Genomic DNA, 27,318 nt, shown 5'->3' with positions numbered 1-27,318 from the left:
TCCTCCCACAGGACTGAGCCTGGCAGGGAGGGGCACGGGTCCCCTGGCTGCAAAAACTTACAGATTTCGCTGATCTCAGCAGTTCCATGTTTTCATGAGTGTTGTATGAAGTATGCCCAAAGTCAGATTGCTCTGTAGTGTCCAGTCCACGCAGTTCCTGGCTTTCTACCTACTTTCCTGGAGGAGTAACTAAAACATACAGCTCACCAGTCCGCCATCTTGCCCCGCCTCCCCAGACAAGGTACTCTTAATGTGATGATTTTCAGACTATTGCTTTGAACAAAACTTTTTAAAAATAATTCTGTTCTCCCTGAGGATAAAGAACTTGTGCCCCTATAGCTCAGTGTGGAAATAGACCCAACAATAAAAATAACTGTGATGACAAGTTGATGACTTTTCAGGGAAATCAGAACTCTACAAACAAGTGTTCATATGCAATTTATGAATATTGAGAAAACATAATCAAATCAATCAGCCAATGAGTTACAGTGACAATGCCATTAAGAAACTTACTTGGAGAAGACCATGGTGGTACTTCACAAATACATCACAAAATTTACAGTTAATATAATTTTCACCCGAGTCTCTTCATAAAGATGAAAATAAAATTAATTTGTGACAGATAAACTCTTATGGATAATCTTTAAGTAAATATTTTATTTCTAATGCATTTTGAGCACTAAAATTTTGTTCAACTAAAGAGAGTTCAGCAATAGTTTATCGTTTACACTGTTGAGAGCCAGGAATTTAATATAGGAAAGAGGAAAAACATTATGTATTATTTGTTTTTTGTGAAGTTATTTCTAGATGTCTTGGGGAAATGAATGCATTTGCACTATAATTTTCAAGAGATATAATGTCAGCACAAAACGTTTCAGCTTTGGGAAAACATTTCCATAACAAGCTGCTATTTGTGTAGGTAAGAATAACAAATTGAAACCAAGCAAAAATGTATTCCATAAATTATTTCTTATTTTCTTATTGCATTTTCCCACATATCCTATTTTATTTCACATGAGATTGAAGATAACAATTAATGAGGAATGCTTGCATCTTCCCCACTCCTAATATTTCCTTTCAGGTGGCTGGAGTTTCTTGTTATTGCAGCTAATTTCTCTGATTGGAAATTGGGAAATATAAACTGAGTATTCTCCATCAATTTCCACCACCTGGTTCAGGATCACCTGTGCCTGGGATGGCAAGTCCATCTAATTTGGGAGCTTATTAGCCGACCTGTATAGTTGTCACACTAAGCTAAAGCCTCAGCATTGCCTTTATATGTAAAGGCATGGCACATGTGCCTGGCACATGTAGAAGCTATTTGACATTTGTTACTTTATCATAACAGCTCCATGAGGTTGTTAGTGACATTATGATTAATACTAGCAATGATCTTATTTGCAAATGATCAAAATCAGCTTAGCATAGTGCTTTGCACATAGTATATGCTCAATGAACATTTGCTACATTTATCAATGGCTATGATAATAGAAACTAGATGGTCCAGCAACTACTATTTTCCATACCTCTTTTTTCATCCTGCCCTCAAGAAGCTCGCAATCCAACAGGGACTGCAGTTACCTCAGCTAGGACGTGGTCTTATTTATCCTCATAATCCCAATAGCTAGAGAAAAGCCTTGATCAGGGTAGATATTTTATAAATATGCATTGGATTTTTATTTAATAGGAAAAAGTACACTGTTGTTTTCAGAAGAGACAAGATTTATCCTAGCACTAAATTCTGAAAGAAACTACCTCATTGTAACCTTCCATAATGGACACCAAATGACCAAATAGACATTGTTTTCCATAGTGATAATGTAGAGAACGCCAATTAGACCTTATATGTCTCTTTAAATATTTAGTTGAGGACATGACATGAAATCAGAATTCAGTAATTGGAGCTCTGCAAGGTGCTATTCCTTGTATGTGGCTTTAAGCTGATACAGAAATAAAGCTTAGAAAACTCATTGGAGTAAATGGTTAAAATTCCATTACTTCATTAATCCAATCATTCTTCCACTATTCAGAGGACCAATAAGAAGGATATAGAATTGATAATCTAACATAGGAGAGACAGCTAAATAACCAAGTAATAATAACATTGTGATAAAGATTACCGGAGGGAAGTACAGGGTGTGATAGAAACACATTATCACAGACTTGGGATGTTAGATAAGGCTCTGGGAAGAAGTAACTAACAACTAAACTTGGTTAGTTACCATATCTCTCAACTAAGAAATGCATGCTATGTCTAAAGGACTAAAAGAAAATCCAGACAAGTGGAGTGCAGTGGGCAAAAAAGGAAATCGCAGATAACTGCAACTAGATCATGAAGGACCACTTTAAGGCATTTCAGTTTTATTCTAAGATAATAGAGAGCCATGAAAAGTTTAAGCCCGGGGAACTATAACCACATTTGCATTTTTGCAGGACCACTTCAGCTCCAGAATGCCAGCATTCTTCATAGAAAGGAAATTCTGTCAAGACTGGAGGCAGGGAGACCAGCTAAAAAGCTATTGCTGTAACTCAAGTAGCTTGAACTAGGATAATGATAGTGAGGCTTAAGAGGGTTAAAATTAATTTAAGACAAACATAGTAGATTAGAGGTAACAGGACTTACTAGTCACTTAGTTGGGGGACGTGAGAGAGAGAGGAAGATACCAAGGATAACTCCTAGATTTCTGAGTTGGAATGCCTGATTGGATGGTGGCACCATCCACTGTTGGAGGAAACAAAGGAAAGATTGTTATGGGAGTGATTTGATAACTTTAGCTTTGGACTTGTCCATGGGACATTCAAGTGAAAATGCCTTATAATAGGAATAGTAGAGGTTAGTAGAAGTAATAGACAGCAATAGATTACACTTAGACCCAACCATTCTCTCTGTAAGAACTGGGTAATAGCCATTTCAAACCAGAGTTCTGTCTAAGGCATCAGGACTAGTTGTATTGTTGACCAAAGCAAGATTCAAATGTTTTTGACACCATATGGTGTACATACTTACGAATTGAAATCCTGCTATGGCATTTACAGAGCCTGAAATGTATTCTTGCCCAGAATTAAGTCTATAATACATTGTTGCTACATGAAAAACCATTTGGTACCACAAGTTCTGGGAACAGTATAAGGTCAGGAACCTAAGATTCTGTGACAAAGAGAGAAGAAGACAAATATTGCCAGTTGATTGCTTTGACTATGAATGGCATATTTTATGCTGCATAACAAGGTGGAGTCCTTTTGAGATATTGACACTGACCTTTGAAGAATTTAGTTCTTCTTCACTCAGATTATAAAAAATCCTTTTCCCAGCAATGCCCAAGAAATGACAGCAAATATTGTTTAAAGATTAATTCCAAAGACCATAAAATGCTAGTTCAGATATTATTTCAAAATCAATTTTTAATTTATATATGTCATGTGATATTAATTTTAATAGTAAATGTACACATGTAAAATGAATACTGAAAAATATATTATTAGGTTTTAGGCTTGCTCAAGTGACTTCTGTAACACAATATTTATATAGTGCTCGTTAGTTAAATACCTGGTATCTAATGGTAGAAAATAACTATCAGCAAACTGAAGTTACATTTAGAATTAAACATAGTGATGCTTGATTCAGTTCATACTGACCTTTTAACTGCCTCATTTTGTGTTTCATGGTATCCAGATCATTCAAAATTTTGTCCTTTTTCAGCCAGTTCTTTTTTTCTACTTTTTCTACTTTCTGCAAAGCTAGAATAATAAAAATACATGAGATTTATTTTCCATTCTTTTTATCAACAGTAATTTATCATACAAGCCAATAATTTATAAAGAACTTTCTGCTTCAAGAAATAGATTCAATTAGAAACCAGTAATTAAAAGGTAAGGGTCATTAAAAGAAATCTCATTTGAAAGATGACAGAGCTTGAGGCATTTCTTTGTGGAATAGAGGGAGAAAAAAAGAAGAATAGTGCTGTTTTATTATATAGATTTACCATATGTATTAACCATATTTCATTTTTTGATTCCACAAACTATTTGGAGGTGATGAAAGCCTGGCTTGGAACCATTCATTTTTTAAACATCCACCTACTGCCTAAAGGGTGCAATTCTTAAAAATGAAAATGTGCAGACAGGTCGTCCTCAGTGTGAATTAAACTCATTTGTTATTTTCTAATGTATACCATTATTCTCAGTCTTATAGACCAAGAATCTCTTTATCAACTAAATTAGACATTTTCCCATGCAGAATACTCCATTCCAGTAAGAAAAAAACAGGCATTTGTGCAAATATGAGAGATATAGCTATCCTTGTACACATATTAATTGAGGGACCTTCTGTTCTTTTCATAAATGTGATGTTATTGTGTTGACATTATACACATTTAATTAATTTCTTATGGAACATAAAATGTGTTTCTCTCTTCCCTCATATACTTGTTTGAAAGAAGGCAAAAATAAAAACTCTTACCATTCAGAGGTATAAATGGTTCACCACAAGATACCCAGACAGCAATAGGATTTCTGAGGACGAGGACTAGCAGAGACCCATCTATATCATTCAAACTATCGGTTGTCACTGCGTTCACTTTCATTCTCAGATTTTCTGAGAAGTAAATGACACATTTCCCATTTTTCAATCAACAATGAATAAATTTGCTAACTGAATTCACTTGTTTATTCAAAATATTTTATAATTGAATGATGATTTAAATATGCAATACAAAACCATGTGCCAATATATAAATTTGATCAGAAACTACATATGCAGCCAAAGAATTTAAACTAATCTGATTTTATATATATATATAATATAATGTTTTAATGCCTTTCTTCCATCTTGTCCAGTTCTGTAATAAATTTGAGGTGACTTAACAGAATATCTACTCTGAAAAAGAATAAAATAAAGATACCAGAAAACCAAGTAAAGGGGAAAAAGGGTTGAGGAATAGACTAAAGGCAGGGATAAGGTGCCTCATTGTCCTCATCTTTTAAATGTAAAATAGTATCATCTCATCTTGCTGTTGGAAAATTAAAGGAAAAAAGTATAAAGTGCTTAGAAGAAATAGTGACTGGCCTATTTTATTGGGCTAATATCCAATAAATGCAAGCTATTATTTTTGTTATTCAATGGAAAGGAATACTTCACTGTTATTTGCTAGAGCACAATTTGGGCTCTGAGCCTCCTAGTAGCCAAAGCAAAAAAAATGAACTGAATAGAATTGAACACAATTTCAAGATTCACATGGCCCACATATAGAGAGAAATTTCTCAGAAGATACACATTTCTTGGTCCTGAGACCTGAGAGAAATTTATTCTGGGTTCTCATAAAGGGGTTATTTGTAACATGGATCATAGCATTCTGCAAAAAAAACTAACATGTTTTGAGAACTTAACTATGTGCTAGTCATTTTACCAAGACCTTTACATACATTATCACATGTAATTCCCAAAATAATACTCTGAGATAGAAGTCATTATCATTGTTTGTTTACAGATAAGGTAACTGATCATTAATCACCGAGCTAGATGGTGGCAAAGCTAGAATTAGAATCCAGGCCACCTGCCTTCAGAGCCTGTGCTCTTGACCACTGCCATGTTGGGAAGCACGATGCTGAGTTTCAGATGGCTGTTTCTTTAAAGCTTCTCAATGCAAACTGGTGGCATAATGCCAAGCCATGATTTAATAAAATTGGCCCTGCCTGATTCAAGGATAACTTTTAGAATGCAGAAATGAAGGGATGGCTGTACCTTTTTTGGCAGCCCTTCCTAAACAATGTTAATTCCAACCAGGTTTTAAATAAGAACTTTAAAACAGAAAGTTTGAAATTATAATCTTCCAGAACTGAAGATCAGATATTCTGTGATGCCAAGTAAAGGCAAAACTACATGCTTTAGTGATCAACTGGACATTAAACATTCATGTAATGATTTTTTAAAACTTGTTTAAATAATAAAATCCTACACACGATAGTGTTACTAATAATCATTGACTGTTTGGTAAACATCAACCAGACACCGTTCTAAGTGATATGTGTGTGTATGTGTATTCATTCATTTACATATTCACATTCATATATATTCATTTGCTCCTCAAAACAACTTCATGAAGTGACTATTTATTAGCATCCTTATTCTACAGAAGAAGAAATGGAGGAACAGAGAGGTTAAGCAACTTGCCTAAGGTCATTTAGCTAGGATAGAGCTAGGATTTGAACCCTGATATACTGGCTCCAACATCTAAATTCTTTAACCTCAAATCCATGCTTCTCAATACAATAATGGTGTGATAGGCTCACACTGAGGTAATGCTACTGAACACTACTAGCAAGACTCCCTTTCATTAAACAAACTCTTGTTTCGGACAAAGCCCCTGCCCCCAAGTTGCACATAGTGCAATGAAACACACAAAGATGTAAAAAGATAAAACTAAGACAATGTGGCAAGTACTGCAATCAAGGGGCACTCACAAGAGCATCTGGGAGTTTACAGGAGCAGTGGAGCTGGGCAATGGCTGAGAGCAGGGAATTGGAGAGCAGGGGGTATAGAGAACACCTCTTCTATCAGTAGGAAGAGATTTACACTGACCCAGCCCCACTTTCTTACAGTCTCCAGTTATTTTGGGTTCTGAGTTTGAGAGCAAAAGCTGCTCATGTATCATAAAATAAGCTAAAATTTCTTGAATATTTTATTGGTACTATGCAATTGATTGATTGTTTCAGTGCTTAAACCAACTTTTGTGCAAAACTTTTACAGGAGGGCAGACCTTTATTAAAAGTTCATTCATATTTTATGTTTCTTATTATTCTGTGAGGTAAAAATGATGTGAGAGTCTCATTTATATTCTTGGAATCACTCACTGAAGTAGGTTCATGCAATTTTGAACTTCTAGAAGGTGTGCTTGAATGAAAAAATCACACTAACTTTTTCATGATCAAATATAAATAGAACCCATTGAATTCTGTAGAATGTAACCAACCTTTCACACTTTTTGCAGTTGTCTCTTCTGTTCCAACAGGAGTTGTGCTTTTCTTTTGTTCCTTAGAGTCTTTCTGGATAAAGGCTTCTTTTAGAGCCCATAAAACCAAATCAGGCAAAGTAAGAACTGCAGTTCCGTCTTTGGTATATACTTTGGAGGCTGCTCTGGCAAGACCAAGTTGTTCTGTGCATTCTGCAAGAAGCTAGATTATGCAGACTATAAGGAACTAAGAAGAAACAGTGATAGAACTGGGAAAAATTATGCAGAGCTTATTATTTAGAAGTCTAAGAAAATCCTTTAACCTGAGAGAATAGAAAGCTTAATAACTACTGATCTTGATCTTAGATTAGAAACACTTTTTGATTTAGACTGGCATACCTAATCTTACAACATTAGTCCAATCCAGCTATGAAAATTCCCAGCTCCAAAAACTTAACACAGTGATTGCCATACATTAATACATTTTATCATCAGAGAATTTTCTAAGAAATGTTCAACCTAGGAACCCATTTTCAATTTTGCTCCTTTATAAAGTATAAAATTGCTGTAATACTCCATATTTATGAACTTCTTTAAAATAAAAGGGTAGTTAACTTTCAAACCAAGGATGATGCATATTATTACCTCCACTTTTGCAGACGGGAAAACAGGCTGAAAGTTTATATTTTTGCTCAAGACACAAAAGCCACCTGTGGATCCCAGGGTGAATCTGTACATTGCTTATTCCATGGAACAATAATACCTTAATTTAAAAAATCCATGTTTATTCAACCAAAGCGGTACACAAACGGGTGTGTGTATATGTGTTTATTTGCAATCTTATTATATTTAACATTGTTTCTAAAATGTGTTGTTAAAAGTATTGGCCAGAATGTGTAGACAAGATGATCACCAAGAAGTAGAATGAGCTGGACCTGGGCCTTCCCCACTCTCCTCCCTTCCTCTGTCTATGGGGAGAAGTCTCAGACAGAGACCAAATGGTCCCTCCAGACAAAACCCCCTTCTCCAATTTGAAAATGAAATGAAATATTCTATCAACAAATAAGTGTTCAGATTCTCCAGATGATAAATAAGGAGAGATCTCTTGGAACATTCAGATGACATACAGCTTGAAGCTGGCATGGGCAGGAAAGCAGAAAAAGGCTCTCTGTCTATTGAGAGAATTAAGAAAATTTGGTGTCTTTGTTTTCTCCCTTCTTTTATCTATCTTTGCTCTGGAGCCAATCTAAAAACCATATTCTGGCCACTCATTTTCCTAAGTCTGTATCCAAAGAAATACAATCAAAAAGAATGCCATTAAGAAAACAGGGATCTTGATCTCATCAGCTTAAATTGGTGAAAACTGGCCAAGGACATTTATCACTCAATCTCACTACTTTTTTTCTTGTCAGAAGAAAAACCATTATCATTACCTCTGAGGATACAAGCAGCATTTAAGTGACAGTCCCTTACCATGGGGAATGTTCCAACCACAATTAACTTCCCATTACGATATCCATGCCCATTTTTGTATGCAATTATTTTCACTGCCTTCTGGTGCATAGCTGCCATACCACTATGAGATACAGCTTGTGTGCGGGTCTTCATCCGTAAAGATAATAGGCGTTCTTCATAGTAACTCAGAGTTTTTTCAGCCTCGTAATATGATAAATCAGCCTGATTAAAGAAAATCATACATTCACTGAAACTTTTTTTAGTTTCATCATCTTGCTACACTTCAGTCTCTTAATTTAATAACTATGTGTGTGTTCATGTCTGTGACATCTAAATTCTGAAAAGCTCACTTCATGTGCTGTAGATATTGGATGCTGCAGTGGGAAAGACTTTGGGTCAACATTTCTCAGGTTCCCCTCCAGCCCTGCCATTGAGTTACTTTGCTGACTTTGGGCCTCTGGCTGTGTTTCTGGGCTTCTATTGTTTTTTCTTTACTTCCCCTTTGTGACAGGAGATGGAGAAGAAGGTTACTAGGACCAGAGAGAACCTAGGATTGAAGTAATGGGACATTAACACCACAGATATTCTCTTAGACTTTAACTGTAGGATGATGCCATCCTGTGGTGGCAGATACTGAAGAATGAGTAGGACAGAGGGTAGCCTCAATCACATGGTAATGGGGGTGGTGAGCATCGGGCTTCACTTGCCCTCCCTATCTCTGCACAGGATGCTGCCCTGAGGACAAAAACTCTGGCTGAGATGCTGAAACATTTGAGATTCTTTCCAATCAGCTCCCATCTCCTGAACACCACCCCACTATTGCTAAAGCAAAGCCTTTAGGCTTCCCCGAGGACTGACTTCCTTTCTTCTTCAAGTTGCTATTTCAGTTGATGTTTATTGTAACCTGTTGGGAGAGGGAGGAGGGTGATGTGAGAATGGGGTGGGCATGGCCTGAGGAGTGCACAGCAGGCCAGACCTGGATTTTCCCCACTTCTTGTCCCCTGTTAAACAGAGGTGTAAGTCTCTCTTGGCTCTTCTCACTTCTAAACTTTAAGGGAAGGATTTTTAAGAAGGTGCCAGTTAAAATTAAGATCACAGGAGAGCAGCAGAGATGTTTTTTTCCATAAGCTTAAATAGTATTCAACACGGATGTGTGAATTCAAGCACTCAACCTAAACAGTCATTAGCAACAACATGTCAAATTTCCCCTGAAAATGTTCCATAGTAGTAAAAAAAAAAAAAAAGAGTTGACCCTGTGGACATAGGCAAAAGAGCTGTTCCACTAAGAAAAGATTTGCAGTTAGTTCCTTGCCTAAAAGCAACAGAGACAGCAGTGAAAGGTGTCAGCAGATGATTAAAGCAGCAGAAGTGCCCAATTAACTTCAAAGGGTGTATTGAACTATCAGTAGAAAATGTATTTTAAATTACAATGAGGAAAAGGAAATCAATGCAGGTAGAATGGTAAAGGTGCATCTGAGGAAGATGAATTGGATGAGTGGAGATGAATTTGAGTGCAAGGCGGATAATGAATTCATCAAAGTTTCCAAATTGTTGCCCCACATGCATGAGCAGAGCTCAAACCATTACACACCTTGGTCACACTGATGACCTTGAAAGGCCGCAGCAATAAGGGCTTCTGGGTCTCTGTCCCAGAGGCACAGAGGAATGGGATCCCAGGAAGCAACTGTTTCAGTCCCTTTTCTGCTCTCATGGAATGTCCACAAGCCAAGCACAGCATCATTTTTCTCTTGCCACCAGGTGAGTGATAACAGTATCCCTAAAATGGGAAAAAAAAAAAGATGCCTTTATATATGTGCATTTAAATTATGAGAGCATTTTTGTGGAACACTTTACAATATAAATAAAGCACTTTTATAACTCCCAAATGCTAAATATGAAATATCAGCATAAATGTATTATTTTCTCCTTAATAATATAATATACATATTTTTAAAAAACACACATATTTCCAAGATCTGTTGACCAAAAAAATCCAAGAAGCAATGACAATTCACTATCAGTGAGCATGACCAGTGTCTGGAGCAAGGGTTTCTTGGAGGAATGGCTGATTCTAGATTTGGAGTCAACAAGAAGGAGCCCCCACTGGACCAAAGTGGGACAATTTGGGAACATCCAAAAGAATGACAGCTGAAACACTCTGAATATGAAAAATCTCATGAGTTCATAATGATGCCAAAATATAAGTAAAAATTGTAAAAACAAACAAAAAACAAAGCCATAACTCATTGGAGACCCATCAGAAGTAAACTGCCACTGATTTCTAACTCTGAAATTTGGCCATTAGGAAGTGTGGCAGATTATTTGCAAAGATGGCCACCAAAAAACCATCCCATTCCTGTTTGCGTGTCCTTTTAAACAGTGACTTTGCTGCTCTTGCCTTCAAGAAGTGGAGTTTCTGTCTCCTTTCCTTGAATCTGGGCTAGGCCATGTGACTTGCTTTGGCCAATGTAGCATTAGCAAATGTGATGCAAGCAGATGTATCTATCACATTACACTAAGTGCTTGCACTGAGACTTGTTCTCTTTTGACTGTAAATGGAACAAACTTGAGCTAGTCTGTTCAAGAAGTCATGTGGTTGGAGAACCAAAGCCTCCAGCCAACAGCCTGCAAGCCACCAGACATGTGAGGGAGGCTATCTTTGACTATCTAGTCTCCATTGATCCACCAGATTTCTGCAGAACCACCAGATGAGTACAGTCACATTAGTGACCCCAGGCAAGACTCACAGAACCTGCAAGCAGAGTCAAGTTCAAATTGCTGAACCACAAAGCAAAAAGTGGTTGTTGGTTTAAACTGCTAAGTTTTCAGGTGGTTCATTATGCAGCCATAGATAAATGAGATAGATAGGACAATGAAGTATTTATCCTGCCTCCTCTTACAAACCATATTTCTGCATGATCAAATACCTAGTTGATGAGGCAAAATTATGCCTACATTAAAAGTTCAGTTTATAAGTGTCAGGGAGGAGGGGCAATAGTATTAGAAAAAAATGCCATTTTGAAACTCCTAATGAAATCACTGATTTAGTCAAAGATCACCAAAAGGTGACATTAGATGAAATGTCAATGGGAACTTGTTTAATGGTGAGATTGGGTATAAACCCGAACCCAGTGATTCATGTTATCGTCACTAAAAATGGGAAATTCAGACATTGTGTGTCTCCATAAGTGATAAATATGAAATATCCAGGAAAACTTATGAAGATTCTTGTCCCCCCAAAAAAGTTGCAAACAAATCTAATTATACCTCTAAGGGCTAAATTTCATTTACAGGAATTATGGGGGACAGAGAAACAAGTTACAGGACACCAAAAGGAGGTAAACTGACAATCCAGATAAGGGGCATTCTATAGGACAACAGACTCAGATTCTGTCACCAAATGTCACATAGGGACTTTGTATGCATCCTGACTCAAATCAACCAAACATAAAAAGAATTAAGACAACTTAGCAAATGTGATTAAGAACAGCATACTAGATACCCAAGGAATTATTGTTAATTTAGTTAAGTGTGATAATGTCATGAAAATGTTTTTTTTTAGACATGCATACTTAAGTTAAAGGTGAAATGCTATGATGTCTGGGTTTGCAAATGTGGCAAAACCTCGATAATAGTTGAATTTGGATGATGGTTATGTGGATTCATTGCACTGGTCTCTCTACTTTTAAATATATATGAAAACTTTCATAATAAAAAATTTAAAGTATTTTTATGTAGATTATCTAATTTGCTTTGTTCCTCACAAGGCTAAAAATCAAGTACAGACAGAATTAATATTGTCATTCCCAACTTACAGATGATAAAACAAAGGCTCAGAAAGGTAAGTTTTTATCCAAGGATATCTAAATAGTAAGTTGAAGAGCTGAAATATAAATATAAATAAACATATATACAAATATAAATATGTATATAAAAATATAAAACTATGACTTATCTGATTCCAACTTCATGGCTTTTCAGTCTGTGTTATATTGTCTCAACTACTTCCTTTAAGTACACAGAGCTATCTCAATTCAAAGCAAACATTCAGATGATATTTTTGCAGATTTAGTTATTAAATTCCATTATGGATTTCTTTACTGGTACATACAATATTTGTCTTTCTACAAATGACTAGAAGGCAGAAAATAAAAATATCACCTCACATGGAATTGAATGAATACCAAGTACAGATCATTTGTACAGAAAAACATGGACTTTCTAATGAGGTTTGTGCCAATGATTTTCCTCACTACACTGAAGAAGCCCGTTGAGAGTATTCAGAAAATGGATTATTCATTCATGAAGATATCAGTCCCCAGGACTGTGGTGCTACCATTTTGATAGTCCCTGAATTGTTCCATTTTGATGATGGTTCAAGTACAAAACATAAACTGGATTTCTAGTCAATTCATTCAAACTAAATACTGCTTTGAAATTGCTGATGGAAAAACAGGTGCAATACATTTGTGTTGCTCCCAGGATTAGGCTCTGCCTGCAGAGTTTAAAAGTTCAATCAGTCAGTTGCAGGTTTTCTGTACAGAACACCTTTTTTCTACAAATTTTCCTTGATTTATTGAAATGACTAAGTTGACCTGTTCATTTGGCTTCGTATAGACAGTCTATGACGTGGTGTTATTCTGACTGACATTAACTGTGAACAGTAGCTAATGTGACTGAGTAAACCATTCAGTTTCTTCATCAACTGAGGAAGTCATTCAGTTTCGTCATCAACCTTTATTTCTCCTTCTGTAAAATGAGGCAAATAAATGCACAGAAATTTTTATGATGATTAAATGAGCCAATATATGTGAAAATACCTAATACTGGAGCAGTGTCTAACACAGTAGACACACAAAATTATCAAAAACTTGGAAGTTGTATTTTCATTAATATAAGTAAAAAGTACTTTTATTATATGATACAAAGAAAAGTACCAGTTTATAATCACTCAGGCTGAAACTCTTGAAGTCCTTTCTTTCCTTTCCTTTTTGTTATGGGGTATTTCAATCATATACAAAAATAGAAGGAACAGTACTGTGAATCCCACGCACCTATCACTCAGCTTCTACAATTGTCATCTGGATGTTAATGAAAGTTCAAAATAAGGAATGTAAATTTTAATTAGAGTTTCTAAAATGCAACCAAGGTTAGGGACCAGTAGTGAAAATATCCAAAGAGTCACAAGATGGCCATGTGGGCCAGGAGATTGAGGGGTTTACTAGTAATGAATTAAGAGTCCTGTGGATGATGCTAAAAAGCAAAAGCAAAGACTACTGATGAAGCCACAGAATGTGGTAACTCTATTCAAGTTCAAAAAACAATCTTAGGAGACCATTTGTGTATCCAATTTAAGAACCTGTTTTTTTTAAAGTTTTAAAATCAGCTTTATTGAGGTATATTTTACATATAATAAAATTCACTAATTTTAAATCTATATTTGATGTGTTTTAACCAGTGATTCTCCACCATAGGTGATTTTGCCTCCCAGGAGACATTTGGCAATGCAATTTAAGAACCTATTTTGCAAAAAGAGCCATGTTGGTACATCTTCTACCCTATCCTCTCATTAGAAGGAAAATGACAGGAAAGCATATGGCCTTGAAGGATTTTTTTTTCCCAAAGAAAACAAGTTTCATGGATGATCTCAGAATGAGTTCATGTTAAAGCCAATGTGTGAATTATTCCATGTGGTACTTCAACCAGCATATTGATAGCCCTGACTCAGTTAAATGATTTTCTGCCCAGCTGTTTAAGGAAGTTTATTGCAAAATATTTTCAAAAATATGTCTAATGAAAGGTTCAAGTAGAAAAGATTTGGTGCTTAAATTGTATGATGGTTGGGTTTATGTGTCAGCTTGGCCAGGGGATGGTGTCTAGGTGTCTGGCCAAAGCAAGTACTGTCCTAATCATTACTGCAAGGACAACTAGAAGGCTGGTTTATTAAATCATCAGTCAACTGCACCTGTGACTAATTACATCAATAAAGGGCATGCCTTCTGCAATGAGATAATTCAATCAGGTGGATTTAATCCAGTCAGCTGAAGACTTTTAAGGAAGAGAGAGAGAGGACCTTCACTTCTTCTTCAGCTAGCCAGTGAAACATTTCCTGAGGAGTTCATCGAACACCTTCATCAGAGTTGCCAGTTTGCTGCCTGCCCTTCGGAATTTGGACTCGTGCATCCCCACAGTTGCATGAGACACTTTTATAAAATCTTATATTCATAGATATCTCTTGTTAATTCTGTTTCCCTAGAGAACCCTAACTAATACAGTTTAGTACCAGGAGTGGGGTGGGTCATGAAAAGAATTAGAAGTATCCCTCAAGCTATTTACCTCAGGACATTCCATTGCATTTTCATCTCTTAAAACAGGATTAATCTCTCCAGACAAAGGAGTGAGGGCTGCTTCCTCAGCAGAGGTGATTATAGGTTTAGCAGGCACTGAAGGGTTAATCTCTTTAGGTGGAGGTTGGATGGCAGGCTTCTCAGGGCATACTAAAGGTGGGAGGTGCTGTTTCCTCAGGGCAGACTACTACAGGTATATCTAACAAAGTCTCAGCAAAATCCAGGGTTCCAATGTCCTCACCATTATTATAATCCATATGTCCCCATCCCAAGTTTCAGGATCCCATTCTTTTCCAATGCCTTTACTTTAACAGAAGACACCCTGTGAGGTTGAGATTTTAGTTTATGTTGTAAATCTGCTACTTGCACAATGAGACTATGGGTCTGGTTTTCAGAAATCTCAAGTCTGCAGCCACAGGATATAAGATTTTCTTTCAGGGCACACATAGAAAACTTTACATTTATCAAATGGTGCTTAAGCTTCAAATTTGAAGACTTTAGTTCATCCCTTTCTCTTATAACTTTATTCAGCATATCTAAGAGCAAACAGCTAGCATCATTATAACTTTTAACTCTGCAAAACCCTGTTAAGGTGTCAAAAACACTGTCACTCAGAGCCTTGCTTTGTAAAAGAGTATGATTAGGAGAATCATATGATATTTTGCGCATCTCCATTGCCAACTGATAGGTAGACTGTCGGTGCCATATTGATTATGGAAAATGGAGTCATTAGTGCCTTTGAATTTAGTAACAGTAGAAAACCAATTGTAAATGCCCATTTTAAGATTCTGTTTCTCAAGAACTACTCCTGTCTGAGGAGTTCATTGAACACTTTCATCGGAGTTGCCAGTTTGCTGCCTTCCCTACGGAATTTGGACTCCTGCATCCCCACAGTTGTGTGAGACACTTTTATAAAATCTTATATTTACAGATATCTCTTGCTGATTCTGTTTCCCTAGAGAACCCTAACTAATATAAATTGCTAACCTTTTCTGAAGCAGAACACCAACATGTCCACTGAAGCCTCCAACCCAGGGGTCTCTCTTTCATTGTCCATCACAATTTTAATGTCACCACCCCCCTAATTCAGCTTAGATATCATGATCCATCATTATAATTACTCTCTCCTCTCCTTTCTCACCAGTTCTAGACTGTGATCTTACCTGTTTCTTTCAATAAAAACATGAGCTGGATAATCACAGGAAAATTTTAATCATGTACAAAAGTATGATAAACTCCTATGGACCTTTCGCCCATCTTCAACAATGCTCAACTCATGGCTGATTTTGTATCATCTATATTGTCACCCACTTCTATTCTCACCTTGGATTATTTTGAAGCCACCCCCAAGCTTCTATCATTTCATTCTTAAATATTTCCATATTTATCTCTAAAAGATAAGGACTTTTTATCATAACTATAATATCTTACCTAGAAATTAGTTAATAATAATACTACCTCAATATAATCAAAATTCATTCAGTATTCAATGTTCCCAAAGTGTTCTCTATCTCTTTCTCTCATTTTTTTTTACAATTTGTTCAAAACAGAATCAAAATAAGGTTCACACAATATAATTGGTTGATATATCTCTTGTTTCTTTTAATTTCCATGTTCTCCCTGTATCTCATTCTCTATTTTTTTCTTACAATTTGTTTGTTGTAGCTTTTCTTTCAGTTAGGATTTTGCTGACTACATGCTTGTTTTGTTTTTAACATATTCCTCTAATCCCTGTATTTCCAGTAAATTAGTAGTTAGAATAAGAGATTTGACTAAATTCCAGTTAGATTTTTTTTTTTTTTTTGCAAGAACACTTCAAAAGTGGTATTGTGTACTTCCATTGGGGGCACATACTATCTGTTGTGTCTCCTTTTAAGTTACTGATGGTCAATGATCAGCTATTAGCTCATTAATTTATTAAATGTTGCAAAATAGTGATTCTTTCATACTGTATTCATTTCTATTTCTATGAAGTGAAATTTCCTCTTGTCAACTATTTTGCTAGCCTCAAGTACATTTCTAAAAGAAAAGAAGAATAAATGTTTGATTCCTTATTTTTTCCAGTGTTCAAAATAAGTAATTTGTTCCTTAGCATCCACCGATTTTGAGCAATGGATTGTTGTTTAATATCAGTATGAACACATGGATCTAAACATATCTGATATGTGCCAATCCACTGTATTCATTAGTTCTGTTGATACTTAAATTTTTTTGCCTTTGAACAGCAGGAACCTTTTCAAATTGGCTCCTGAGTCCTTTTGAGATTCCTTAGTCATCTTTGATATCTTCTTTGCTAACGTGAGTGAGTTCACAGACAAAAGAAAAAAAGGCAGGGGGATAGTGGTCAAAGTCAGTGTGAAATGGTATAGTACATTTGGACAACTGAAAATTATTTAGAAGAGCTGGGAAATTATGGGGTGGAGAAGAGATAGCAGTTTAGATAAAATGCCTGAGGGAGGAGAACCTAAGATAGTGGCTAGGAGAGACAGGGCGAAAAAACATCTCTGTGAAAAGTACTAGATAGAGGCCAGAAAGTGACCCAGAACACCAGTTCCAGTGATGCACCAGCTGGACAAGGTCTGCTAAATCCACAGGGACAGTGCACTTGGTGAAACCAGGAGTCTGCATTCTGAAACAAGTGAGTGAGCCTGCTGAATGTCCAGCAGCCATGCTGCAGTATGGGGAAACCATGGATTGGCACTTGGAGGTGGACTAGTTCTTTTTTAAAAAAACCCAAAAGCGGCTGCAGATACGGCAGTGAGAACCACACAGTGAAGTGCAGCAGGAAAGGGCTGTGAGAATGCCTCAATATCTGGTGTGGAAAATAGCCTGTCATGCACCCATGGCTACTTGTCTCAGAGTGAGGAGGGCAGAGGTTAGCCAAAAGGGGAAAAAAACCATGCCACTTGCAGCCATCTTCCTGGCGGGCTGGGAACGCTCCTGCCCGGTGCTGGAGCCACAGCCCAGAGCCGAGCCAAGGGACCCAGTGTGACGGGAAGTGTTTCCAGCAACGCTGCGCACATGCCACAATATCAGGCTTGGACAACAGCCTTCCATGCACCCACAGCTAATTGTCCTGGAGCTGGGAAGGCGGTGCTGTGCAAAAAGGGGGAAATTAACACGCTCCATTCAGCCATCTTTACAGCAGGCTGGGAACGCCCCTGCACAGCCTGGCAGCCCAGGGCTTCCCTTAAGGGATGGCGCACACTTGTGACATAGCACAGCCTTCCCTCTGCAGAGGCTCTAGAAGGGCATGGCTGGGAAGAGGAACCCACCCGGAAATCCCAGGGGCCCTATGCCAATACCAAAGACTTGTGGGTCAGCGGCAGAGACAATCTGTGGCAAGACTGAAAGGAAGGTTTAGACTCTTGCAACAGCCTTAAATCTCCAGGAACACCTGGGAGGTTTAATTATTAAAGCTGCCCTGCCTCCCTAACCACTCAAACACACGCCCCACATTCAGGTTGGACAGCACCAACAATACACCCAAACTTGTTGCACCAATTGAACCCCACAAGAATGAGACCCCTACACTACACACCACAAAGACAAAGTTGGGGAGAACTGACTTGAGGGGAATAGATGACTCGTGGATGCCATCTTCTGGTTAGTTAGAGAAAGTGTAGGCCACCAAGCTGTAGATCTGACAAATTAGAGATTGGTGTCTGAATAATCCTTCATATCCTAAAAGAACACTATCAAGTAAAGCAAATGCCAAGAGTCCAAAAACAACAGAAAATTTTAAAGCATATGAAAAAACCAGACAATATGGATAATCCAAACTCAAACACCCAAATCAAAAGATCAGAGGTGACAGTACTTGGAGCAATTAATCAAAGAACTAAAGAAAAACAACAAGAGCATGGCACGGGATACAAAGGACATGAAGAAGAGCATGGCACAGGATATAAAGGACATGAAGAAGACCCTAGAAGAGCATAAAGAAGAAATTGCAAGAGTGAATAACAAAATAGATGATCTTAAGGAAATAAAAGAAACTGTTGACCAAATTAAAAAGATTCTGGATACTCATAGAGCAAGGCTAGAGGAAGCTGAACAATGACTCAGCAACCTCAAGAACCACAGAACGGAAAGTGAAGGAGCAGAAGGAATGGGGGAAAAAATTGAAAAGATCAAAATGGATCTCAGGGATATGGTACATAAAATAAAACATCCAAATATGGGAATCATTGGTGTCCCGGGGGGGAAGGGAGGGGTGGAAGTCTAGAGTGAGTATTCAGGGAAATTATTGGGGAAGACTTCCCAAACCTTCTACACAATATAAACAAACAAAGCATGGATGCGCAGCAAACTCCAAATAGAATAGATCCAAATGGACCCACTCCAGGACATGTTCTGGTCAGACTGTCACATGTTGAAGAGGGGGAGCAAGTTCTGGGAGTAGCAAGAGAAGAGCGGTTAGCCACATACAAAGGAAACAACATAAGACTAAGTAGTGACTACTCAGTGGCCACCATGAAGGCAAGAAGGCAGTGGCATGACATATTTAAAATTCTGAGAGAGAAAAATTTCCAACCAAGAATACTTTATCCAGCAAAACTCTCCTTCAAATTTGAGGGAGAGCTTAAATTTTTCACAGACAGACAAAGGCTGAGAGATTTTGCTGATGGAAGACCTGCCCTACTTCAGATGCTGAGGGGAGCCCTGCCGGCGGAGAGGCGGGGAAAGGAGAAAGAGATATAGAGAAATTTGACAGACATATATAGAACATTACATCCCAAATCACCAGGATACACAGTCTTCTCTAGTGATCACAGAACTTTCTCCAGAATAGACCATAACCTGGGACATAAAACAAGCCTCAATAAATTTTAAAAAATTGAATTTATTCAAAGCACATTCTCTGACCACAGTGGAGTACAAATAGAAATCAATAACCATCAGAGACTTAGAAAATTCATAAACACCTGGAGGTTAAAAATGAAGGGGAGATGAAAACATTTCAGGATAATCAAAAGCTGAGGGACTTCATCACCAGTAGATCAGTCCTATAAGAAATGCTAAAGGGAATTGTGCAGGCTGAAAGGAAGGGACACTAAACAATTGACTGAAACCACATGAAGAAATAAAGATTTCCAGTAAAGATCACATCATAAATATAAATACCAATACTATTGTATTTTTTATTTGTAACTCCGCTATTTACTTCCTACAGGATCTAAAATACATAAAGTGTAAAGATAAATCAGTGGTTTTGGACTCAATGTAAAATATGTAATTTTTGACAGGAACTACATAAAGATGGGGGAATGGAGGAGTATAGGAACATAGTTTATGTATCCTATTGAAGTTAAGTTGGTATCAAAGAAAACAAGATTGTCATAGACTTAAGATGTTAAATGTAAGCCCCATGGTAAACACAAAGAAAGTATCAGAGAACATGATCACAGAGATGAAAAGTAGAGCATGGGTTACGAGAAGTGGGGGAAGGGGCAACGGGGAGTTAATAAGAAATGAGTAAAGAGTTTCTGTTTAGGGTGAAGGGAAATTTCTAGTAATGGATGGTGGGAAGGTGATGGCATTGCAACATTGTGAATGTGATTAATCCCACTAAATGGAATGCTTGGGAGGGGGTGAAATGGGAAGATTTAGGCTGTATATATATTTCTACAATTGAAAATAAAAAAACAGTCTAAATAGAGAATAACAATTAAATGCCATAGATGATACTGGATGAGATCTAAGAATAGGAAAAAAAAGGCTCAAAAGGACATAATTGGGACATAAGAAAAAAAACGAAATATAGAATGTAAGCTTTATATCAATGTTAAATTTCTTGAACCTCTAACTACACTTAATGTGATTACATACATGAATATTCTTGTTCATAGGAAATGTATATGTGAATTATATTATTTGTTCAAGGATGTGTGCAACTTGCTCTCATATGTCCAGAAGACAGAGCAATAGATGATGGATAATAGACAGGGAGGGAGGGAGGGAAAGAAAAAAATGGTAAAGTGACAAAATATTAAAGTTGGTAGATCGGGGTATCGGTGGAGGGGGTTGGGGTATGCTGGAGTTCTGTGTATGCATTTTGTATTATTTTTGCAACTGTTACTGTAAGTTTGAACTTATTTCAGAATAAAAATTTAAAAAAAATACCTGAGGGGTAGGGCAAAGAGGGCTCTACAGGGTACATTGTGAGATTTCAGTTTCCTGTAGGCCAGTGGTCATCAACAACGGCAAGGTGGCTTGATCCAAGGATTCCCAGTCAACTCTCAAGTATTTGTGAAATATGGTGCAAGTAATTCCTTACTAACAAGAATTAAAGGACCAAACTTGAGAAATTATTTCCTTTCAAAATTAAAGTATATTTATGCTTAGCTCTATACTTTGAATAATGTAATATAGTTAAAATCACTAATAATCATTTGCATTTCAATACACTTTGTAGAGTGGAATGGCATCTAGTGTGGCAGGTATACCTGTGAACATCCTCCCTCGGAAGTGTTCTAATAAATGGGTGAACCAAAGGTTTGTGCTGGTGATCAGGAGCCATCAAAACAATTTAAGAAGAAAAGTAATATCAATTTTCCTTCATTCTTTCCTAACCAGATTCAGAGTCTAACTTATTTCATTCAAAAATCAGTGTTATATGAATATGAGGTTTTCTAGAAAAAAGAGTTTTTTGCTTTATTTTCTATTTTACCCTATCTTTCTTTTATTTTCAGGAAGAAGGAACCACTTACAGGTTGGTCAATGTGTTCTTTAACTACAGAGGATGTACAAATACCAGCATAATTTGCTGCTGTGATTTCCTTATTCAGCACAGTACTATGAAAGGCAATAAACATTTTCGTATTTTCCATGTAATGCCACTTTTGATTGGCAGTCCCATTGTTACATGGCTTATAGTTCTGAAAAAAAAGAGGCAATTATGGAGTCAAATAGGGTTTATGAGGTGATTATAGCAATCATATCTTCCAGTGTAAAAATTCAGAGAATGTAGATAATAACTCTTAAGTCCATTATTAAGTGATAATTACTATTGATGTTTTGTTCAGGTTTTAATTTTTATAGCTATACATACTTTCTCTGATTAACCAAAATAGAATCACAAAATACATACAATTTGGGAACTGTATTTTTTTTAACTTAACAACATTCCATGAATTTTTCCTAACTTTTTAAAGGATATATAAAATTTCATCTTATGGATATTTTACATTACAAATCCCCAATAGTAAAACATGTAGGTTTATCAAATTTTTCCTATTATAGCAAAACAGCAATGAACAATCCCGTAAATAAATCTTTGTGCAAATCCATGATAATTTCTTTAGGACAAATTCCTAAAAGTGGAATTACTGATAAAAAGTATGATTATTTTAAGGATTATGCTATATCAAAGTGATTTCTAGAAAGGTTATTCTAGCTTATACTTCCAACAATAGTACATGAAATGACCTATTTTCTTCACACTCTTACCAGAAATGGGCAATCCCTCCCAAAACACCATCAATTTAATAGATGATACTTTAATTTACATTTTAGTACTTTATTGATACTTAAATTTACATTTTGCTGATTATCAAGGAGTTTGATTTTAGTAAATAAATAGTCTCACTTTAATAGAATTTGAACCACTAGATTAGTTCCAGTCAAACAAATCTTGACACCTCAAGGAATTTTATAATCAATAACACCTACTTTACCAAGAGAGAGATTGCTAGTAAAGTGGAAAATGAATAAATCTTAAGTATTGATTTAATGGGTCAAACAATAGCACTTCCCTTAGAAGTCTGGAAAATCAGAGTATATTTTCAAGGAATAGGGAGGGGTCCAGTAGCATTATCCTAGCATGCCTCATTTTCATTACTTAATATTATCTCACAAGCTGATTACTTCAAGAAATAAAAATTAAACACCAGAAAAAAATTTTTTTTGAAAGATGATATAAATTACCTTGAGATCAAACTTCTTTCTTACAAAATGAGAACCTTAGGAGAAAACCATATCTATAATTTTATGAAACTGATTAAGTTACTAAATTTGAGTCTGTATGAGGTTTTATCTCACTGTGGTCTGTGCCAAAGAGGCACCTGACAGAGAAGAATGCAATTTTATATATGCTATGTCTCCTAGAATAAATTTTTCATCCATATTTATCATCCGGATGGAAAACTTAATTAAGCTTTGATATTTGTCCAGATTGTTATTTCCCAATTTTGGATTCAGGACCTGCAAAACAAGTTGCCTCATTGCTATGAGGAATATGGAATAAAACAAATGTTATTTGGAGGCAATATATTCTGTCCAACCAAAAGATGGTAAATAATGAAGAGAATACAGAAAGTAAATGCAGAGCAGGGAGGTTCCTAAACTTTCTCCCCTTCAACAAGGAAAAGTATATATCTCTCTAGAATGTTTTTTTGGTTATAAATAATTGAGGAATGACAGATAATCTTGAAAAAAGAATTCCTAGGTCTTTTCTCAAAACTCAAATTGATGCCAGATTTCTCTAGAAACCCCAAAAATTGTTTTGCTGCTATGAACATTTGCAAAAGTGTATTTCAAACAAGTTTTGGAATAGCGTTAACACACATGAGCTCATGTCCTCCAGGCAGATTTCTCTGACCACGTTTCCTCCCTCCAGTCACCAAGAAATAGAGGACTTAGTATGCTCCACATCACAGAATTTAAAACACGTGACTCTAGCAGCCATTCACTTGAATGCACCCACCACTGAGACCGTGTGTGCCATGAATGCTGTCGGGACCATTTGTTGTGCTTGCCTTGAACTTCAATAACTAGCATAGTGCCTGCCACACAGCAAACCCACAATCACCATCTGTTAGATTAAACTAAATTAAGAGCTACATGAACATGCTCAATTTGAAATCTATGCAGGCGATTGTAAATGTTTTAACAGTGACATTCAAGATAGGACTCTAAGACAGCCATTTTTTTTTTCTCCACAATAAGGAAACGTAGTTTTATTTAAATTTGATTAAATAAAGGTCCCTGATTAGTCTTTAGTCATAATGTCTTACCTGAACAATAACGGGATAGCCACGGTCGTCATTTCCACCTTTGGTCATAGACACTGCCAGCACAAGATCCGGGTTGCTAACCAGGTGAAAGGTCCTTGGGAAAAATGGGTTAGTCACATTAACAAAGTATCATGACCAGATTCGATACCTCTTTGCGCACTTATCTTTGTATTACCTTCCAGCTCCAAATTCGCTCTTCAATACATGCTCTATGATAAAGGATGTGAATTTCTCCTCTACAGTGCGCATAATGTTTAGCTTTCCCAGAAGAAGGTGCTGGAAGAACATTATAGGAGGAGGGGACCCTTCTCCTGTTTCCAGCTGCTCATCGTGCATCAGCAGTAGGGACTGAAGATATGAGGTGATTCTCTGCCCCAACTAGGCACCCGGCATACATGGTCCCTTGGCACCCTTGCAGCCATGGCCTGGCCTGTTGATCGTCTTCTCGTGGCCCTCTCAACATGGGCACCATGTGCTCCAGGCCGCCTGCCACACTAATGCTCCCCTTCCCTTTGAATGCTCATGTGCCTGGCCACTGGCTGCACCCCACATGCATTCCTACTTGTTCAGCAACCATATGCTCCATACCAATGCTAGCCCAGGCAAACCAGCCTGCGTGTTGCAGCCACACCTTTTCCAATGAGGTCTGAACCGCACTCTTGGGGAGGTGGGTCCCCATTTCAAGGATGTCCTTCCTTGGGTGCTCTTTCTCAGCTCTACATTACCATACAGAGTTTTCTTTTATCTGCAAGTTACTCATATCATGGTTTAATAATTCTTAATTTGACTTCCCCTGTTTGAATTGCTGATGGTTTCTATCTCCTGGTTGTTCCCAGATGGGCATGCCCTCCTCTCTTATTTTCCTATAATGATAGGCAGTGTGGCATGTGATTAAGAGCATGGATTCTGGAGCCATCTTGCCTGGATCTGAATCCTGGTTCTAACTCTCAGTAGTATAGCCTTGCCTAACGACTCTCTATCTCAGTTTCTTCATCTGTAAAATGGAATCATGGTCTGCTGTGGATATTAAATGAGTTAATGCATGTAAAATGCATAAAATATTGCCTGGCACATAGGTCTTAGTATTCATTGCTATTATTAATGATTGTGATTATTTTAATGCTCTACCAAATTTATTTCAAAAGGCGTTTCCCTTAGAAGTTCAAGATGTATGCCAAATATTTTTAAATAATCTGATATTGGAGCTAACAAAAAGACTCCTTAACTGAAAAACCAAATGAAACATATTGAGCTAAAATCCTCAAATTCTTTCCTTTGGATCACTTAAAAACAAAAATAAACTGAACATTAAAGGCTATTGTCTGACAGAAAAGCCTCTAATATTCATATTAAACATATTTGGCAGAAGTAAAGGACATTATAAACCATCAATAGCATTTCAGCTATGGCAAATATAACTTGTCCTGAATATAAAGTTTAATGATGTGGGAGTAGGGAGTAGTTAAATGTGGGAGGAATTGTTATGAAAGTAATATATTTTACTTTTCAAGACCTAAAAATTTCAGATACTTAATTTAAATATTTTGAACCTAAAAAAATACAAGCTTATTGTAAAGGATTTAGAAAGTACAGGAAAACATAGTAAAAATATGACAGCATTTTAAAAATCAATCATAATCCTATAAGGTAATCACTATTCACCTTATAATGTATTTCTTCCTTCTGTTTTTAGTTATTGAAGTATTATTTTGAATCCAGAAGGACATTTTATTTTATAAAAATCGAATTTATCATTTAACAAGACTGTGTACTACATGAGAGCTGGTGCTCTCTGCATTATCTCTGTTTAGCCCCAGCATGTTGCACAGGTTGTAGCCTGCATTTTTATTAGCATTCAGTAATATTATTAAAATGGATGAATGACTGTATATTTCCTGCAATGACCTACCGAGGTGCCAAGACCAGTTACCTAGCAAAATCTGTGCTGTTTCTACCTAGAGTAGATATAGCAACTTCTCCTATGCTCCACTGTCATACTCAACGACTATACAAGTGGTGCTCCTTTTGCTTTCTGAGCAGTACAGTCGACTGGCACTTGCCCATGGTAGAAGAGTGCTTCTGTTCTGCAGGAAGCCTGAGCTTAAAGACTTTTACATAATGTCTCTTTTATGCCAGACAGCAGGTGGGAACTTACCCTGTACCCCAGCAATATGCAGCATGATACCACTGCCTTTTCACTAATTTGCCATATGTGCAACAAATAAGTCAATTTCTTTGAGCCTCAGTTTACCTGGCTTTGTAATCAAGTCACTAAGACTAGAAGGTTTTGAAGATCTCTTCCAACTCCATATCCTATGGCACTACATTTTCTCCTTTATGATTTTGAATCCTGTTGAGGGGATTTTTATACCTGAGGACTGTCTCATATTTCCCTGTGGAGACCAAATGTTTAATTCAGGTTGTACCACACATGAAAAGGGAGAGAAAGATACTATATCATCTGTGTGGCTGGAATCCAAGTATATGTTTTGGGTAGTCTCCTACAAATTTTTCAGTGCTCTTCTGTCATTTCTTGCCCTTCTAGCCCAGACTATGTGCTAACTCAGTAAGGCTTTGTTCGCACAGTCATAATTTTCCTGAAGAGGTGTTGCTTAAAATTTCATACCTCCTAGATTTTTCTATGTTAAGTAGATGGCCAAAATGAAAAAGTAATTCAAGACCCAAAGGACTGAATCAGGAATGGTAGAATTCTCAACACTGATAGTCACTGGGTATTATATCAAGTTTAGGTAGGGCCACTCATTATCTTTCATTATGCTAACAGCCACCAACTTTGTCTACCCTCTCTACAAATTTTGGATGGGAAGCTGCCTCCTTAAACACTAACTTTCTGCCAGTACAAAGCATAAAGGTAAAAAGACTCTGGTTAAAATAAACTGAATTTTCTACAACTTTTGTTACATTGTGTTCCGCCAAGGTTCCACCAGCTTATCAGAACAAATGATTTTCAACATCCAATTACATGCAACACCCCAAAGTGAAATTCAAAGGGAAAATGTGGATAGAAGTTCAAGCTTATGGTCATTACGCACACACGCTTCTGCCATGGAACATGCAGTACCCTAAATCTTGCCCATACCTAATCATCAGGACCTCTGTCAAACCTCCCCTGCCCAGTATTTCACCCTAGTGGGTAACACTTGTGCTCATAAGCAAATCCTGTCCCACTGGGCACCTCTATGGCTCCCCCTCTTCTCTCTGGACTCTGAAGTTTCCAATCAGTGATCAATAAATACCATCATCTCCTACCAACAGTCCCTCACTCCTGCTGTGGCTGGATATGGGGAGGCCTCAAGATGATGAAGCTTCAGAGTTTTCTGGAAAGTGGAAAGAGACCGGAAATGACCGTCTCTCTGCTTTTGTGCAACACTTGGTTAGATTTTCTGAAGCAGTGCTGCTCATAGCCCAGCATCTCAAGAGGTTTAGGCAAACTTCTCTTTCTGTTTTTATTTACAGCATCCACTTATCCATCCTCGCCCTCTGCCCAACTCCTGCTTTCTCTGCAAAACTCAGAATAAAAGACAAGACTGG

General features: G+C 37.0%; 1 protein-coding gene across 1 annotated transcript in view; it reads right to left on the bottom strand.

Annotated features, from left to right (window-relative positions):
* Positions 1–27,318, bottom strand: part of DCDC1 (doublecortin domain containing 1) — a 632,177-nt gene that overhangs the window by 50,649 nt on the left and 554,210 nt on the right. The window contains 7 exon segments of the mRNA XM_037839043.1: positions 3,637–3,738; positions 4,460–4,594; positions 6,969–7,170; positions 8,421–8,624; positions 9,994–10,179; positions 21,463–21,630; positions 23,767–23,860. Of these exon segments, the coding sequence (XP_037694971.1) occupies positions 3,637–3,738; positions 4,460–4,594; positions 6,969–7,170; positions 8,421–8,624; positions 9,994–10,179; positions 21,463–21,630; positions 23,767–23,860 (1,091 nt within the window).

The sequence above is a fragment of the Choloepus didactylus genome, chromosome 6 (assembly GCF_015220235.1).
Source record: "Choloepus didactylus isolate mChoDid1 chromosome 6, mChoDid1.pri, whole genome shotgun sequence".
Lineage (NCBI taxonomy): Eukaryota > Metazoa > Chordata > Mammalia > Pilosa > Megalonychidae > Choloepus > Choloepus didactylus.
The sequence above is the reverse complement of the archived record's forward strand: the minus strand, read 5'-3'. Positions and strand labels throughout refer to the sequence as shown.